The following is a 16,481-nucleotide window of genomic DNA, read 5'->3' as shown; positions in this document are numbered from 1 at the left end:
CCAAAATGTAGTGATACTATTTGTCCTAGTGGTGGCCGCCTGTTGCGTACCTGGTTTGGTGATTATCACCTGCTGAGCTTTTTATCAGACTTTTAAAGAAAAGGATATATAGTCATTGTGCTGCCGGTAGAATCTTGTCTTCTGTGGGTTCCTGGGTCTGTTTCTGGATCTGGAATGGAGGAAAATACTCGAGAACGGATATTAGTTAATGCTTTAGACAAATATACCATAACTAGTTAACACATCAGATTGTAACTGCAACTGCTGTGGGAAGTAACAGCTGAGTCTGGGGCTGAACCAAACAAAATTTCATAAGGAGACAGGGCATGTTTCCCCTGGGGGATGTGTCTGACACTGAACAGGGCAATGGGCAAACTGTCTGGCCAACTAATCCCTGTTTCCTGGGACATTTTTAACATCCTAGACTTTATTGTACCATTCATCCTTTCTACCTTCCCACTACTTCGAGGGTGGTATGGGGTGTGTAGAGCAAACTGAACTCCCAGTGCTGCCCCAATCTCTTTCGTAAGGGTTGCTGTGAAAGCTGGGCCCTGATCGCTCTCTACCACCTCTGGGACCCCAATTCTACATAATATCTCACTGAATAACTTCTTGGCTGTGATGTTTGTAACGGTGTAGGCTTTTGTCCAACCGGTGGACATGTTTACCACCACTAGGGCTTTTTGGCATCTGTATATGATCAATTTGTATCCTGTTTGTGACGCCATGGAACGGATACAGGGGTTTCGCCAAATGTTTCTGCGGTGTCTCTTCTGTCCTTACCAGATTGCATTTTGCACATACTGCACATGAGGCGCAGTAATTTCTGGTTAAGGTGGTTATTCCTGATCCTGGGGCCCAGTAATATTTGCTGATCAGTGAATTCATTAAGTTATTAGAGAGATGTGCAGATCCATGCTCCCATTGGACGACTGCTGAATACATATATTTTGGTAAACGGGTTTTCCCTTTCATCTGTGTGAGCCGCCCCTTGCATAGAGGCTAGGTATAGCCTGTCAGATGGCATCTGCACTGGGAATTCACTCTCTTCTTCGGCCACTTCGGCTATTTTTCGTTGGGTTGTTGCTGCTTGCTTAGCCGCTATATCCGCCATGTGGTTCCCTCTGGCTTCTTGAGAATTCAGTCTGCCATGTGCTTTAACCTTCAAGACCGCCACTTGTTCAGGCAGGAATAGTGCATCCATTAAATCCTTGATGGCTGGGCCATGTTTCACCGGTGTTCCGGCCGCTGTCAGGAACTCTCTAGCCACCAGTGTGGCACTTGCCTCCTTCGTCTGGAGTATTATAGGGGTCTTCTTCACCTTCTCATTCTTGTCCTTCTCCTTCTTCTCCTTCTTGTCCTTCTCGTCCTTCTTCTCCTTCTTGTCCCCCCTCGAAAAAACCGGCAGAAGTGTGGCCGGGTTGAGAGTGACACCTTTGGAGGGACACATTGTCCGGGATGAGTAGGGCACACTTTGGGAAACAGCAATGTCTTGTGAAGCCAGAAGAAGTGGAGAGTGTGCTTAAAACGAGGTCTGAAGTTTTGTCCAGCAGCGTATGGACAGCGAAAACAGCTTAAACAGGAAGGGCCACCCCTAGCCACGGGGTCCAAGCGGCAAGAATAGTACCCAATCGGTCTGAGCCTGTTGCCATGGGCCTGAACCAGTACTCTTGTGGCATGTCCCTCTCTCTCTGAGACAAATAGCTTGAAAGGCTTCTCATAGTTCTAAAGGTGGAGGGCGGGGACCATGGACAGAATTTCTTTCAGAAGTTCAAAGTTGGTGAGGGCTTTTGTTGATAGTAGGGAAGGATCGGTCTTCAGGGCATCATACAGGGGTCGCATCAGTAGGGATGCATCGGGAATGCAGGAACGACAGTAGGAGATCAGTCCCAGCAAGGATGGGGGGATGGGATGGAGGGATCTCTGACCCATTGGCACTGGAATGGCCTTGATTGCTGCAACTTGTTCTTGGGTAAGATGTCGTGTGCCTTCTGAGATGCAGTGACCAAGAAAGACCACTGTGTCTTTGCACCACTGGTTCTTGTGTTTTGTGGCTTTGCAGTCTTGTTCGGCCAAATAGCAAAGGAGGCTCTCAGAGCGAGTTAATGATGCCTCTTCTTGGGTGTCCGCACAAAGCAAGAGATCATCCACATACTGAAGGAGCACAACCTCTGGGTGGAGTTGGATCCATGTGTCTCAAATGGATGTCATTGGCAAATCGGGATGGGGAATTTTGGGCTCCTTGAGGCATTACATTTGGAAGTACAGGGTATCAGAGCTTCATTAGACAAAGAGTCTCGACCTATGGTGAGATAGCTACGAATTGAGCTGGCTTCAAAGGGTATTGTGGTTTACTGGGCAGGAGTGCCTCAGGTTTCAGTTGCACCATGACTGGTGGTTCTTTTTAAGTGACTGATGTCTTCAGGTCCCATGGATCATAAGCACGCAGGGATCCTGTCAAGTACTTCCTGTGGTATTGAACCTGGAGTGGTCCCTTCATGAAGTGTTATCACGAGAGGCAGAGAACACAAAGCAGATGAGTCTTCTAAGGATAGAGGAGTATGTAGCTGCACTCCTCGTTCAGGCGTGAAAATGATCAAGGCCTGTAGTCTGGACAGCACATCAGCTCCTAGCAGATTCAAGGGGCATGTATAAGACACCACAACTCTGGCAAGCAAGTTAGGGTATGTTCCCAGTTGGAGTGGCTCAGTAATGGGGACGAGCCCCCAGGAAACTTCAACAGTGGAAAGGAAAGTATTAGACCATTTCTCTGGTTTGGGGCTTGAAAGGCTGTCTGATCATTGCCCTCTGCTAGGAATTCCTCATGACGCAGAAAGAACTTCACCTCTTCTCTGTGTGGGCCCCACTTCTGCAAGTGATCACACATCAGGTGATCAAAGGGCAGGTGTCGTTCATTGCCGCTCCAAATTTCTGCCAGATCTCGGCATGTTGTCTCCAGGGTTATTGGGACTTCGGTTAATATTTGTTCATTGTTGCTTAGAAACACTGTTAATATTAGTACCATTTGAGCACACTGTCATAAGGGGTGACACGGATTTGCCAGTTTCCTAGTGGGAGTTGGGGCGTGGTGGTTGTTGTTGTTGTCCGTCACGGGGATCCTTGTCTTTTCTGGGACGCCTTGGGGCCCTGCGTTCTCTTCTAAAGTGTCCTTGTTTCCCACAGTTATAGCTGGTGATCCTTTCCTTGGTACTGGGCAGGGGTGGTGGTCGAGTGTAGATCCTGCTTTAATTTGACATAGGCTGTTCAAGTCTTTCCTGGCAGTTGAACAAGTTTGTTGTATCCGCACTATCCTGTGGTAGAAGGCATTGGCTGTTTTTTTTTGGGTCAGGCAGACTTGTCATTAAGGTAGCTGCTTGTGACGGGGTAAAGGCGACATACATACATCCTCGGTGCCCCTTCTGCTAACCGGGCTGGTAACTGGGCCTGGAGTTGGGGCAAGAGCAGATGAAGTCCTCAGAACTGTGAGTCTCGGATTAGGGGTTAAATCAGTGGGTGCCCTTGTCGTCTGCGGTTAGTCGTCCCAGTTGGATGCTTCTTCATCACTAGTATATTGGACCTGTAATCCGGGGAGGATGGGAGTGTGGCAGGAACCATCCATCCTGGTTTAGAACAAGGAGAACTGAATATAGGCAGAGGAGGGTAAAGGGCTTTGTTAGGCCTTCCTGGTGTGCCAAGATGGCCGTCAACAGGAAGTGTACTAGGTTGGTCAAGAAATGGAGACATGGGTGTACTAAGATGGCCACCAACAGAAAGTTGTCATAGTGGGTCCCCCCCCCCCCCCCAACTCATCTGTCCATATGTGCCTTGGAACTCTTTTTGTGCTGTACGTTAGACGAGAGATAGATTTTCCATCGCTCCCCTTGCCACAGGCTTTGCACATGACGAAGTCAGATGCTGTCCCTATGAGAAAAACAATGTCTTGCAGGGAAGGGCTGTAATGGGGGTATACCTTTTCACTTTTCTTCTCTGATTGGTCCTCTCCCCCCTCTGGGCCACCCAGCTCAAATCCAAGGTCCCTCACTCTTTTCTGTTCTTCTGCCGCCGTCTCGGCAAACGGCCGGAAGGGGCAGTACTGGCAACTAATGGGTTGATAACCCTCTCTTTCTGCTCTCTGCTCAATCTGCTCAAGGGGTAACCCAAACCCTCGTTTCATCGGGTATTGTACGTTCAATCTCACAACACGCAGTTCAGGAGTGCTGGGGAGCAGCGGCTTGTGGCCCAACTGATCCTTTAAATAGCCGCCTTCCTTGACTTTCACTAATCCCCAGCCTCTTTGGTGTATAGCAAACAAAGGACCACACACACAAACAGAACAAGACATCACAACTGAGCTATCCGGGCAATCAATTTGTAAACGATTTTGTACTTTCTCCAGATTGATACTGATTTCCCTCTTTTGGCACAGTGCCAAATTTCAAAACTCTGACCAGAGGTTCCCCTTCTTCAATGGAGGGTGCCCTTAAAATATCATTTGAATGCTATGGTTAGATAAAGGGTTAACTTAATTTGAAACTTTTGGCTTCCTGACAATTTTTGCAAAAACCTTACCAGTGGTTCCCCTTCGGTTATGGAGGGTGCCCTTAAAATATAACTTAAATGCTATAATCAGATAAAAAGTTAATCTACTTTAAAACTTTTGGCTCAGTGCCAAATAGGGTTCAATGGTCACGTTAATTGCTGTAACCTTTAATGTCCAAAAATGAATTCTATAACTCATAGGAACAAAGATATTTACACTTCAACCCCCCCCCCCCCCCCCTTGGCAAGTAGCCAATTCTCAAACTTTTGTACCGAGTCTCCCCTACACATAGGGAACTACGGGCAAATGTTTTTCCTGATAAAACAGTGTTCTTATCCACTATTATTACGCTCAATATCAATAAATGGCAAAACAATTGAACTTTACAGAAATAATTGTATATGTGTGTGAATGCTGGGATTGTTCGTTCCACTGTACGTCACACTACACAGGGAAAAAAGAGGAAGTTGAAGTGACACAGAATGTTGGGCTGCTCCGCTGCTGTGCGGGATGCGATACCCTTGTATGCAAGAAAGAGGAAGCAAGTACTACTTATCTGTCTAGCAAGATAGCTTAAATTCAATATATCATTTCAGGTGCCATTTCTCAATCCCACTTAATTTCACACATAGGAACTCAACACATTACACACATGACATTACGGACTCATTATAGGGGCCTCAAAACTGTCAGAATGAACTCTGCCACAGGGTCCCCACGACGAGCGTGTTCCTTGGCGTTTCCCCTCTCCTCCTTTCCTCATGCTTTACCACACTGACGAGCGTGCTTTACCGCACTGGCGATGGAAGTCTGTGATCAGTTATTGTAACCACTGCATCAAGACCAGCCAATTATTTTTCCTGTGACTATTTCCCTTCTGACCGTCTCATCACCCCACCACAAACCAGCACACATATAACAAAACAGGCAGCAGATATAAATTATGCAGGTTCCTTGTTAATAGACCCTGGGCAAGTTACGTTACCTGTCTTTGCTGACCGCAGGCAGCCGGTGCGGACACAAAGATAATCAATCACAGACACAGGGTATACAGGCAAGATTTAAAATATGTCTTACCGTATATTCAGAAGTGATCAGTCTCTGCCCTCGTCTGTGTTGATTTCTCTCAGCTTCCTCTTTATCGGCTACCGTTGGACAGAACCCAAGGTCTCCCCGTACGGGCCACCAAATGTTTTGGGTTTGGACCAAAACAGTCCGAGATTATATCTACTGCCTTCCCAATTTGAGAATTAATGTGCGCACATTGAATAAACCAAACTCTGACACTCAGTTCAGCCATTAGTTCGTTCTGATTTTATTAGTTCCTCTTTTATCTTTATAAAGACTGAGGAAAGTAATTTCCAAGAAATAGTCATATATAATACATATAAGGTGGTGATTGGATGATTGGAGTATCTATGTCTTCCTTCCAGGACATGACGAGGTCTTATTTTGGGTGTAGTCTCCCTGTTCAAGCGCCATCTTGCTTCAACGAAAGGAGGGGTGATCTAACTGCATTTTGAGTAAGGTAGTAAATCTCAGCAGTAACATATATACATATATACATAAGGTATGCACCATAAGGTGAAATAGGCATTTCACCAATATAACCAGTATTACATTCATTACACTGTAACAAAGTAGAAATATTCAGTGCTACTACCTAATCAATCCAGCATCAACAAAGCTCATAGGTGCCCGATTTGCAGTCTCACAGCTGTAGTATATATCCATAAAAGGGATCCTCACTGCCTTTGCTGCTAGTCAAATCTTGTTTATTGTAAAATAAAACAGTGTACGGGTTAGAATACAGTAAACTGATGCATTTCAACCTACACAGCTTTAGTCATAACTTAAGCCATGTAGTCTGAAAAACGACAGCTCAATGTATTCTGACCTGTACACCATGGTTTCTACAATAAACAAGATTTTAAGAGCAGCAACGGTAGTCTGCGCTGTGCATGTCTACCTCCCAACCATTGCTTCCTTAGAAAGAATAGCTTCCTTTATCATTTCCGATGGTTCCCATAAAAGGGAAGCTACTTCTTGTTCCACCATTTCTGGGTGGCTCAGAAAGATCATTATCTAAGCACAAGCTCTTAAAGCATATCCAAATCCCAAAAAATTATATGCTGTATTGTAGCTTATAAAACTTCTTTTAAATGTATAGTTATTTTTACTTTACTTTCACCTTATGGCCCTGCCAGTAAGGTCTCATGCACACTGCGCATTAAAAACGCTGCTTTTAGGGGGTCTGGCTGTTTTTTTCTTCCTCTAAATGCCCCTCTATGTTAGCCTATGTATACATGCGCACATAAGCATTTAGAGGCAGAAAAAAAACATCCAGGAGCAGAAGTGGTCTGTCAGAAAAAAACGTTTGACACACCGAAATGTGTCTAAACGCACGTTAATGATAGATGTGTTTAGCACGTGAGTGTTAATTTATTTTAATGGTCAGAAAAAATTATTCTGGATAATATAAAGTAATAACGCCAAAGCACTTGTTTCGCCTAAATACGTCTAAATGCATTTACACTTGCCAAATGCTGGGCAAACGCTTGTGTGCATGAGGCCTTAGTCTGTTATTTTTCAACTTCCTTTAAAAGACCGAGCTGTTCATCAAAAATGTCAGTGGTTGAGACAAACCATTTACTACTGGCAGGGATGCTTACAGTGGTCCGCTTTTATTCATTTAAAGTATTATTAAACCAAAAACCAAAAATGTATTATATTTCAGCTTACCTATCATTAGATGTGGTGGCTGCATCAGTTTTATTTTCTTTGGCTTATTTCCCTGTTTTCACACTGGAGGAGAGAACACAGGAGGCAGAGCAGACAGCAGCATTGTCAGTTGGGAGGGGGGGGGTTGCCGGGTTAATGTTAAATATATTAGCAGATTTAGATACACTAACACATTGAAGCTAAACTTCAGCTCACTTTTTAATAAATCGAATAAAGAGATAAAGGTTTTGCATAAATACATAAAAGCTGATTATTTTAGTCACCCCTGCCAGTGTTAAGTGGTTTGTCACATCCATGTAATGTTATACATTCTGCTGGAGAGTTTGTTCTGTGAAAAACAACAGACACATTGACTGGATTACCAGATGAAAATAGAAGAAAGAAAGCATAAAAAAGGAAATTTTACAGCCATTACATCTACCCAGATTGCAAGGATAACTTGCCACAAATTTGTAAAAGTGTTGAATTGTAAGTCTTGTTAATTTGCTGCACATTTTCACTGGCATGTTGTACATTTGTAGAGCACTTGAAGCACAAGTTCTAGTTGTCACTTTTCCAATTTGTAGCAAATTTGCGTGGCGAGTCTCTAGCAAGAGAAAAGTTGCAGTGGTGGGTCTACAGCAAAGCTCTGAAAGTCCTCCTTTCTGTTTGACATTTTGAAATTCAATGATAGCTGTTCATCATAAATATACACATTTTTCTTAGGCCAGGAAAATACCAAACACTGGACCACACAGGGGCTTAGTAGAAGATAAAAAGCTAACAAAAAATGGATAAAAAAGATATGTCCAGCTAAACAGGTATAGGCAGTTTTCCATGCAGCACCACAGTTCAGTGAAGAAAGCGATTAATGGAATTTAGATTTATTTATTTTTTTTCACTTTCGGTGTGGTAGAGAAGTAGATATTTGTGTGTGTGGGTCTGCACATCTGTATTCTTAGATAAAATAGCAGCCATTGGTGCTGTCGTGTTGATAAGATGACATCATTGATGTGCACCAATCAGGCATAAAGTAAATTAAAAAATGGCAAGGGTGTGGAGGTTTATCCTGATGACACTTCATCATCATGTTTGTACCCAGCATGACCGGAACATTTGACTCAATGCTAAATTGGACTGATTTAGCAAAACAAGTATTGGAATAGATTGTTTATGTGTGTTACTTTTTTGTGTTACTGTCTATGTCATTTAAAAATAACTGACCTTGGACCACAGCTTCCTAAAGTCGCTGGTGACCCCGCTATTCCCCCTATGCTTCTCAGGTAAAGTGGGTGCCCAAAATTCCCTGCAAATGTTCTTCAACATATTGCAGGAATTTCTCTGATTGCAAGGATAACTTGCCACAAATTTGAGGCAATATTGGTTTGTAAGTCTTGTTAACTTGCTTCATATTTTTACTGGCAAGTTTTACACTTTCAGAGCACCTGAGTCTACAGCAAGAGCTCTGGAAGTCTACAGCATGATAATTCAGCCACAGTGACCCCTGTGGTGGGATGACTATTGCACAACATAACTGAACCAGAACTTGCAGAATGTTTGCAAAGACAATTGATCTGAAATCATGCAATGCGGACTTGCTGCAATTGTGCAACAAACTTGTGAAGCCTGGCAAGTCTATCAATAGCTTAACAAGTCATTTTCAAACTTGCTGCACAATTGCTTGCTATCTGGGTAAGAATTGGTAAGCTGCAATAAAAAAACATTTTATGTGTTTATTACTGCTCTAAATCCTTCATCTCAAAAGACAATAAACTGTCTATGTAACTCTTAAAGTGTTAGCTGGAGTTAGGTTACATTTTCTGCCAAGCCTCGGTACTTTATTGACAGTTTGGCGGCATCTGCAGCTATCTGTGGCTGTTTGTACAGCCAGCAGTTACTTGTAGTTTTCACTGCTGGACACACAGATGGCAAAAACAGCTGCAGATTCATCCTGCTGTCAATAGCACCAGACCAAATCATCAATGCAAATGTAGCCTTAGACTTTTATATGTAAGTCATTGATATAAAGTCCATTTAAATCTACTAGTCCATCGAACACTTCCCTTTCTACAGGTTGACAATGCTACTATCCAAGGGTGGCTACGTCGCTCAGACACAGTGGAGCAACCCTAAGATAAGAAGTGTGTTAGTAGCTAGAACACCAGGTGAAAATAAAAGTTAAAAAAAAAGCCAAAGAAAACAAATGCAGCCACCACATCTAAGAACTTGTAAACTGCAATATATAAGGAAATAATCATGGTCTTCTGTTCCAACATTCTCCAAAGTTTACCTGTTAAATGTTCAGGATTCATCTGATGCCATCTTCAGGTGTAAAGTCCTTCAGACGGCTCCTTGGGCTGCAGCCAGTCCCCAGTTTTCTTGTTTTTTTGTGGGCCTGTTAGTTTTGCCCATCCCTCAGTTGAACTGCTTTTGGATGTCCTGACAGTTCTTGAATTCCCGTTTCCTTAAATGGACAAGGATGATTGAATTCAAGATTGATTCAATAAAATTCATTTTTTTGTAGTCTAGAGACAGAGGTCCCCTTCCCTATGCCTATGATCATGCTCTTAGTATTGCTTTATCACGAAACATGGTGGAAGCAGGAGAGATTACACTGGGCTGGGACAGTTTTTTTTATTTGCCAGTGTATGAAATCCTCCTGTATTCAGTAGTATAACCCAACAACCTCTGAGTTGCTGTGACTCTCAATGGACTCCAAGAAATTGATTTTTGAGCAAGTAGAGAAATCTAAATTTCTCACCAGTAATAAGGTAAAGGAAAAAAAAGAATGCTGGTGCAGGCTCTTGAGGGAGGGGTGTTGGAAGGGTCTTGTGTGCTGTAAAATCTAAAAGGCAAACAGATTAAACCACAGCCTCAGATTAGCCTTGGTGCCTTGTTGGATACACTAAATATGCTATTATTCTGCTTTGGTAATGTTTTAATTATCTCATATACAGCAACGTTCTTATTAGTTAGGTTTTTACTGGATAGAATGCTTTCTCAGCTCTATGTATCATCACTTTATTGCAGTTACAAGTTTCCATTTGATGTCACTATTAGGCTTTGTGCATGCCACAAATATAGAGAGTTTTTGAAAAGTTATGTTCGCGAATAGTTTTTATATGCTATTTTGCTCATCATTATAGTGTTAAACATTGCTAGTTTTATTGTTGTGACTATTTATTACATGGATTACTTGATTACGTTTTTACCTCAACAGCATTTGAAGCTACCAGATTCTACAATGCTAGCGAGAGCAGCCCATTGTCTAGAGAGTTGTGTGATGGTACCACGTGTAATGAAGTGGAGAGCACTGCAAATCAGTGGACAGGTGAGATTTTCAGCTCTACCTTATTGTCTATATTCTGCTTTCAGTTCACATTTTTGACCCATTTGTCACATCTTCTCTGCCTTGTACAAATGTAAGCAGTGGATAGTAATTGGACACACCAAGCAGGGTGATATCCTCTCACATATACTACATGAGTAGTGTTATCAGTGACATTCTGATTTGTACATCAGAAACCCATCTCACTCTTCCTTCACTTACATTTCTAGGACGACTCTGACCAGTGCAGCATATACAGGATGCTTTCTCTAGGATAATTACTATTTATCATGATTAGTTCCCAGTGCCTCTCCAGATTCCCTTTCTCAATTCCTCAATCGCAGACCTGACACTGTTTATCTCACATTTCTGCTGTACTCTCACACTGTCTTTGGGTCAGGCTTCACTACTGTTCCTACAGTACTCTTGTACGTATTTCTTTTTTATCAAAGGCCTTTTTGTAGTAAGAAAATCACACTTTCCATTTACAGATGATAGAATGTTCTTCACTTCAGGTTAATTCACCACAGAAATGATCAATGAATAGATTTTCACTGAACTCCCCCTGCTCTACGCATGAGGCCAGTGGAGCCCGACATACATGTTTGAGGCACAATCAGATGTGTTTGGAAGTGAGCGACCACTGAAAGGGTTAAATGACGCCTTTGGAATATTAGGATTTTCAGACAGTTGGGTTATACTGAAAATAAACACTAGTTTTATTTCAGGCAAAAAAGTCTTCAATAAACAGCAAATGTGAAATTCAATCCCCTAGGGAAACACAGTAAACCGTACCATGCTTCTCCAGAGCAGGGGACACCAAAGAGCCTGTACACAAAAAGCCTGTTCTCTCCTCAATCACTGCAGAGCTCCAACTCCTGACCACCTTCCAACAATCAAATTTTCTCTATCGTCCATTGACAGACACAGCCTCCATCTTCATTAGCTGAATGGGGTATGATGCCCCTGCAGGAGTAGTCTAGGCAGGAAAAATGTAAATGTACACACCCACGGGGCCGTCTCCACATGCATAATCCACACACCCTGTGCTCAGCAAACCAGTTTGTTTCTGCCTAGAGAAAGAGTAGGACCTAGGTTTCCTGCTGGGACTTCAAGCTCAGTTTTTTTTATTATTTTCAGAATATTTTGTTTTATTTCTCTTTACTCACTTTGCTAGCTAGTGTTCAGGGGGATCCTCCTGGTGATCTGCAAGCAATTCCAGCTGGGGTTTCGCACTGGATAATCTAGATCCTTATGGTTTCCCTAGCCTGGCCTATGAGCATAAGCAGGTTTTAGTCCCGCACTAGGCTTAGCCACGACGGTGCCCCTTTCCGGATGGGGACGCGATGACCTGGAACGCCTTGAGTCACAGCGTACCCCTCGGCTGGCAGCACCCCCACTTCGGGTGGGAGGAGGTCTGCCCGGAGCGGAGCCCAGCCGGTCCATGGTATGGTGAGTAAATGTGACCCCTTCCTTGACCCTGGTGGCCTCGGGGGGGATGTGGGCCCTCTCCTGGGGATAATAGTACCTATACTTCCTCAAAAATACCCCTGGCCTGTCAGGTACCTGGCCTCTGTGCCCTGTCTTCCGCCCCTACAGGGGGCTATGTAACTGGGGTGCCTGGCGTCCTGAGGGGGGTGGCAATAATACCTTGTTACTTGCTGGGTCTTGTTGTAGATCCTTGAGGCCTTCATTGTGGGGGTCCCTGGCCACATGCCGTGGGCGTCGCCATCTTAAGTGTGGGCATTGTGTATATTTTTCCCATTGACTTGTATGGGGCAACCATTTTCCCTGAGCTTTCTATTAAAATGCATTGGCAACCATTTTTGTGTAGTCCTATTGAACTGCACTTGCAGCGTGACTTTTTACATCCAGGCCGAGGTCACTTCCTGTGATTCTTTTTCCTGCTGCAGGCCGTTCAGGAGGGTTCTCTCTGGAGGTAGTACAGTACTGGGGTCCTTGCGGGCATATCCACGCACACTCTGCTGTTAGTGTATATTTCAGGGGGAATCTGCAGACCGCTGCGATCGGTGGCGGGAACCGCGATCTGTGCTTCTTAAAGTGACAGTACTCTGTTTTTCTGTAGCTTTGAATATGGAGTCCCAGGCTGTAAATCCACCCTCAGACCCACTCTGTGCGACTCCCAGACATCCGGATTGCAGTCGCTGGCCATGATTTCAGCAGCTCTGCAAAAACCTGGCAACAAAAGTTGATTTTGTCATGAAAAAGGTTAATAGCAGAAAAACGCCGTTGCCTTCTCCATCTCTGCTGAAGTCCTCTAATTCAGAGGCTGATGTGGTCGCCATGGACGCCTCCCCCTACCTGAAGGGTTCCTGTCCTCGCAGTCAGATAGTGAAGAGTACCTGTCTTCTTCAGCTGCAGCACAGCAACACGCTTTGGTCGAGGCCCTGATTATTTCAGTGAGGGAAACTTTTAAAATTGGCTGATGAGCCCACGCCGGCAGGGACACGTGTGGCCTTTGGCTCCCGCAAGACCCAAAAGTCTGGCAAGGTTTTTCCCTGTCCCGAGACTTTTCATGATATTGTGAATGACCAATAGTGGCGCGTTAAGCATGTGCTAGTTGTGCCAAAATGCTAAGTGGGGTCCTTCCTTTACTGCTCATAGACAGTTTTTTCGTGCCCCAGGGGTGCAAGAAAAAGGTAAGCCGTTCAGAGCTTCTGGAGGGTCTAAGAAGCACTGGGGCAAGTCCAAGACCAGTCAGTCCGGTGCTGCGGAAAAGTTCTCTTCAGCATGAAGGGGCGCCCTCACCCGTTTCTGGGGTGGGGGGACGGCTGCGCTTCTTTCAGGAACCCTGGACCACCTTTGTTTAAGACAAATGGGTTTGCAAACTGATTTGTTCCGGGTACCTAATCGAATATTGGTCCTGGCCGGGGGGACAGGTTTTTTCAGTCAAATCTTCTCCTGTCTCCAGAGCATTTGATAGATCTTCCAGTAGCTTTGCAGGACCTCCTGGCTCAAGGAGTGATTGTGCCGGTTCCTCCACAGGAACACTCTCATGGCTTCTATTCAAACTTTTTTTCAGAGTGCCAAGAAAGGAGGGCAAGGTGCATCCAATCCTGGATCTCAAGGCTCTGAACCGCTTTGTGCGGGTGCAGAAGTTTCAAATGGAGTCCATTCGGTCAGTGGTGGCATCCTTGAATCAGGGGGATGGATTTTCTAGCCTCCATCGATATCAAGGATGTGTATCTCCACGTCCCCATATTCGAAGGACATCAGCATTTCCTCCGCTTCGCGGTGGCAGAGGAGCATTTTCAATTTCTGGCGTTACCCTTTGGTCTCGCCTCTGCTCCCAGAGTTTTTACTAAGGTCCTGGCCCCTGTGCTGGCCTTGTTACATCAAAGAGGAAACTTAATTTTGGGATATCTGGACAATCTCCTGTTGCGGGCAGACTCTCATTCGGATCTGTTGGACAACATCTCTATTACAGTTCAAGAATTCAGGTGGACAATCAATTTCAAGAAATCTGCTCTATCGCCATCCGTACTGGTCAACCTTCGAAGCGGTCCCATTTGCTCAGTCTCATTCCAGGCCTCTGCAGTGATTCTGGCAAAATGTAACAGGGACCCTCGGTCATTGGACCGGAAGATTAGATTTGTTTGAGTCTTCTCACGAAGTCGACCCTATCCTGGTGGATCCAGTCTCTTGCCTTGTGTCAAGGCAAGTCCTTCCTGCCGCTGTTTTGGATGGTGGTCACCATGGATGCCAGCCTGTCAGGCTGGGGTGGAGTGCTGGTGAAGCTCTGTGCCCAGGGGACTTGGGCGTCCGGAGAGTTCTCCTTGCCAATCAGCATTCTGGAGCTCAGAGCAATCAAGCTTTGCCTTTTCCACTGGACGAATCGGCTACGCGGTTCTCTGGTTCGGATACAGTTGGACAATGACACGGCTGTGGCTTACATTAATCATCAAGGGGGCACCAAGAGTGTCCTGGCGGCCAAGGAGGTGGCCAAGATTCTGGTTAGGGCGGAAGCCAATGTTCCAGCTCTTTCCGCAGTCCACATCCGGGTGTGGAGAATTGGCAAGCGGAATACCAGTCGTCAGGTGTTGGATCAAGGGGAATGGTCCCTTCATCCGGAGGTGTTTCACCTCCTGTGTGCCCGGTGGGGGACTCCGGAGGTGGATCTGTTTGCGTCACGCCTCAACAGAAAGGTCCAGAGGTTTGTGGCCAGGTCTTGGGATCCTCTGACCGACGCCACAGACGCTCTGGTGGCTCCTTGGAGCCAGTATCGGCTGATTTATGCCTTCCCTCCGCTCGTACTCAGGTTTCTTTGCCGGGTGGCGGTGGAAGGCATTCCGGACATTCTGGTGGCACCAGACTGGCCTCTGCGATCTTGGTACGCAGACCTGATAAAAATGGTCGTAGATCCTCCATGGAGACTTCCTCTGCGGGAAGATCTGCTGTCTCAGGGACCAATCTTCCATCCTGCTTTACGGTCGCTGGCTTTAACGGCTTGGCTGTTGAAAGCAAGGTGTTGAGGGATAGAGGCCTTTCTGACTCTGTGATTCCTGCCCTTTTGAAAGCCAGGAAGTCGACGACCAGGAAGATCTATCATCGTATGTGGAAATCGTACATTTCATGGTGTGAATCGCTGCGGTTGCACCCTCGCCTATTCTCTATAGCTAGGGTTTTGGCCTTTTTACAAAAACGGGTTGAGCAGCACCTGGCGTTGGGCACTATTAAGGGTCAGGTGTCGGCCTTGGCTATTTACTTCCAAAGTCCGTTGGCTACTAATAGCTTGATTCGCACTTTTATTCAGGGGGTGCGTCATCTGGCTCCTCCGAGGAGATTTCCGTTACCCCCGTGGGATCTCAATCTGGTTTTGTCTGTTCTTCAAAAGCCTCCTTTTGAGAATATTAGGGAAATTTCTCTGCTTTCCTTGTGGCAGAAGGTTGTCTTCCTAGTGCCTATTACTTCTGCTTGCAGAGTATCTGAATTGGCGGCACTGTCCTGTCGTTCACCTTATTTGGTAGTCCACAGGGATAAAGTGGTTCTCCGACCTAATCGGTCTTTTCTCCCTAAGGTGGTGTCGGATTCTCATCTTAATGAAGACATTGTGTTGCCTTCCTTATGTCCTAAGCCTAAGCAACCCAAAGAATTTGCCTTGCACTCTTTGAATGTGGTTCAGGCGATAAGCGTTTATCTGACGGTTTCTGAGTCCTTTGGACAATCGGACTCTCTCTTTGTCCTTACGGACGGTCCTTGCAAAGGTTTGGCTGCGTCTGCTGTGACCATTTCAAGGTCCATCAGGCAGACGGTTGCTGGCTTATTCACTCAAGAGTCAGGTTCCCCCTTTCCCTGTGAAGGCGCATTCTACTAGAGTGTTGAGTAGCTCTTGGGCTTTTCGCCATCAGGCCTCTGTTGTATAAGTTTTTAAGGCAGCGACTTGGTCATCTGTGCACACCTTTACAAAATTCTACAAGGTGGATTTGTTGGCATCTTCGGATGCCTCTTTTGGCCGCAAAGTTTTGCAGGCTGCTGTTTCGTAAGAGAATGTTTTTTTGTTTCTCTTAGGGGTTTTTAACCATTGGCGTCCCATTCAGCTAATGAAGATAGATGCTGCTTCTGTCAATGGACGATAGAGAAAACAAGATTTTTGTAAGATCTTACCGTAAAATCTTTTTCTCTGAAGTCCATTGACAGACACATCACCCGCCCCTCTGATATGGGGATGGTTTTTTCTTCACTGCTTACAACTAAACTGGTTTGCTGCGTCTGTCAATGGACTTCAGACAAAAAGATTTTACGGTAAGATCTTACAAAAATCTTGTTTTCTCTACCTCAAATGCTCCCTTTCCCAATTGGAGCAAAGTAGCAGATGTGGCCAATAACCAAAAAATAAGGGACCCCCTTACACAAATACCCCTAAACATTTAT

The 16,481-nt window shown here is 45.0% G+C and overlaps 1 protein-coding gene across 2 annotated transcripts in view; it reads left to right on the top strand.

Annotated features, from left to right (window-relative positions):
* CPAMD8 (C3 and PZP like alpha-2-macroglobulin domain containing 8) overlaps positions 1-16,481 on the top strand; it is a 472,168-nt gene that overhangs the window by 399,333 nt on the left and 56,354 nt on the right. For both annotated transcript variants that reach the window (XM_082260961.1, XM_082260960.1), the window contains one exon: positions 10,482-10,592. In XM_082260961.1, the coding sequence (XP_082117087.1) occupies positions 10,482-10,592 (111 nt within the window). The remainder of the gene's footprint in view (positions 1-10,481; positions 10,593-16,481) is intronic.

This window comes from Pelophylax lessonae (genome assembly GCF_965119305.1).
Source record: "Pelophylax lessonae genome assembly, chromosome: 1".
Classification (NCBI taxonomy): Eukaryota; Metazoa; Chordata; class Amphibia; order Anura; family Ranidae; genus Pelophylax; species Pelophylax lessonae.
Note: the sequence above shows the minus strand (reverse complement) of the source record. Positions and strands in the feature narration are given on the sequence as shown.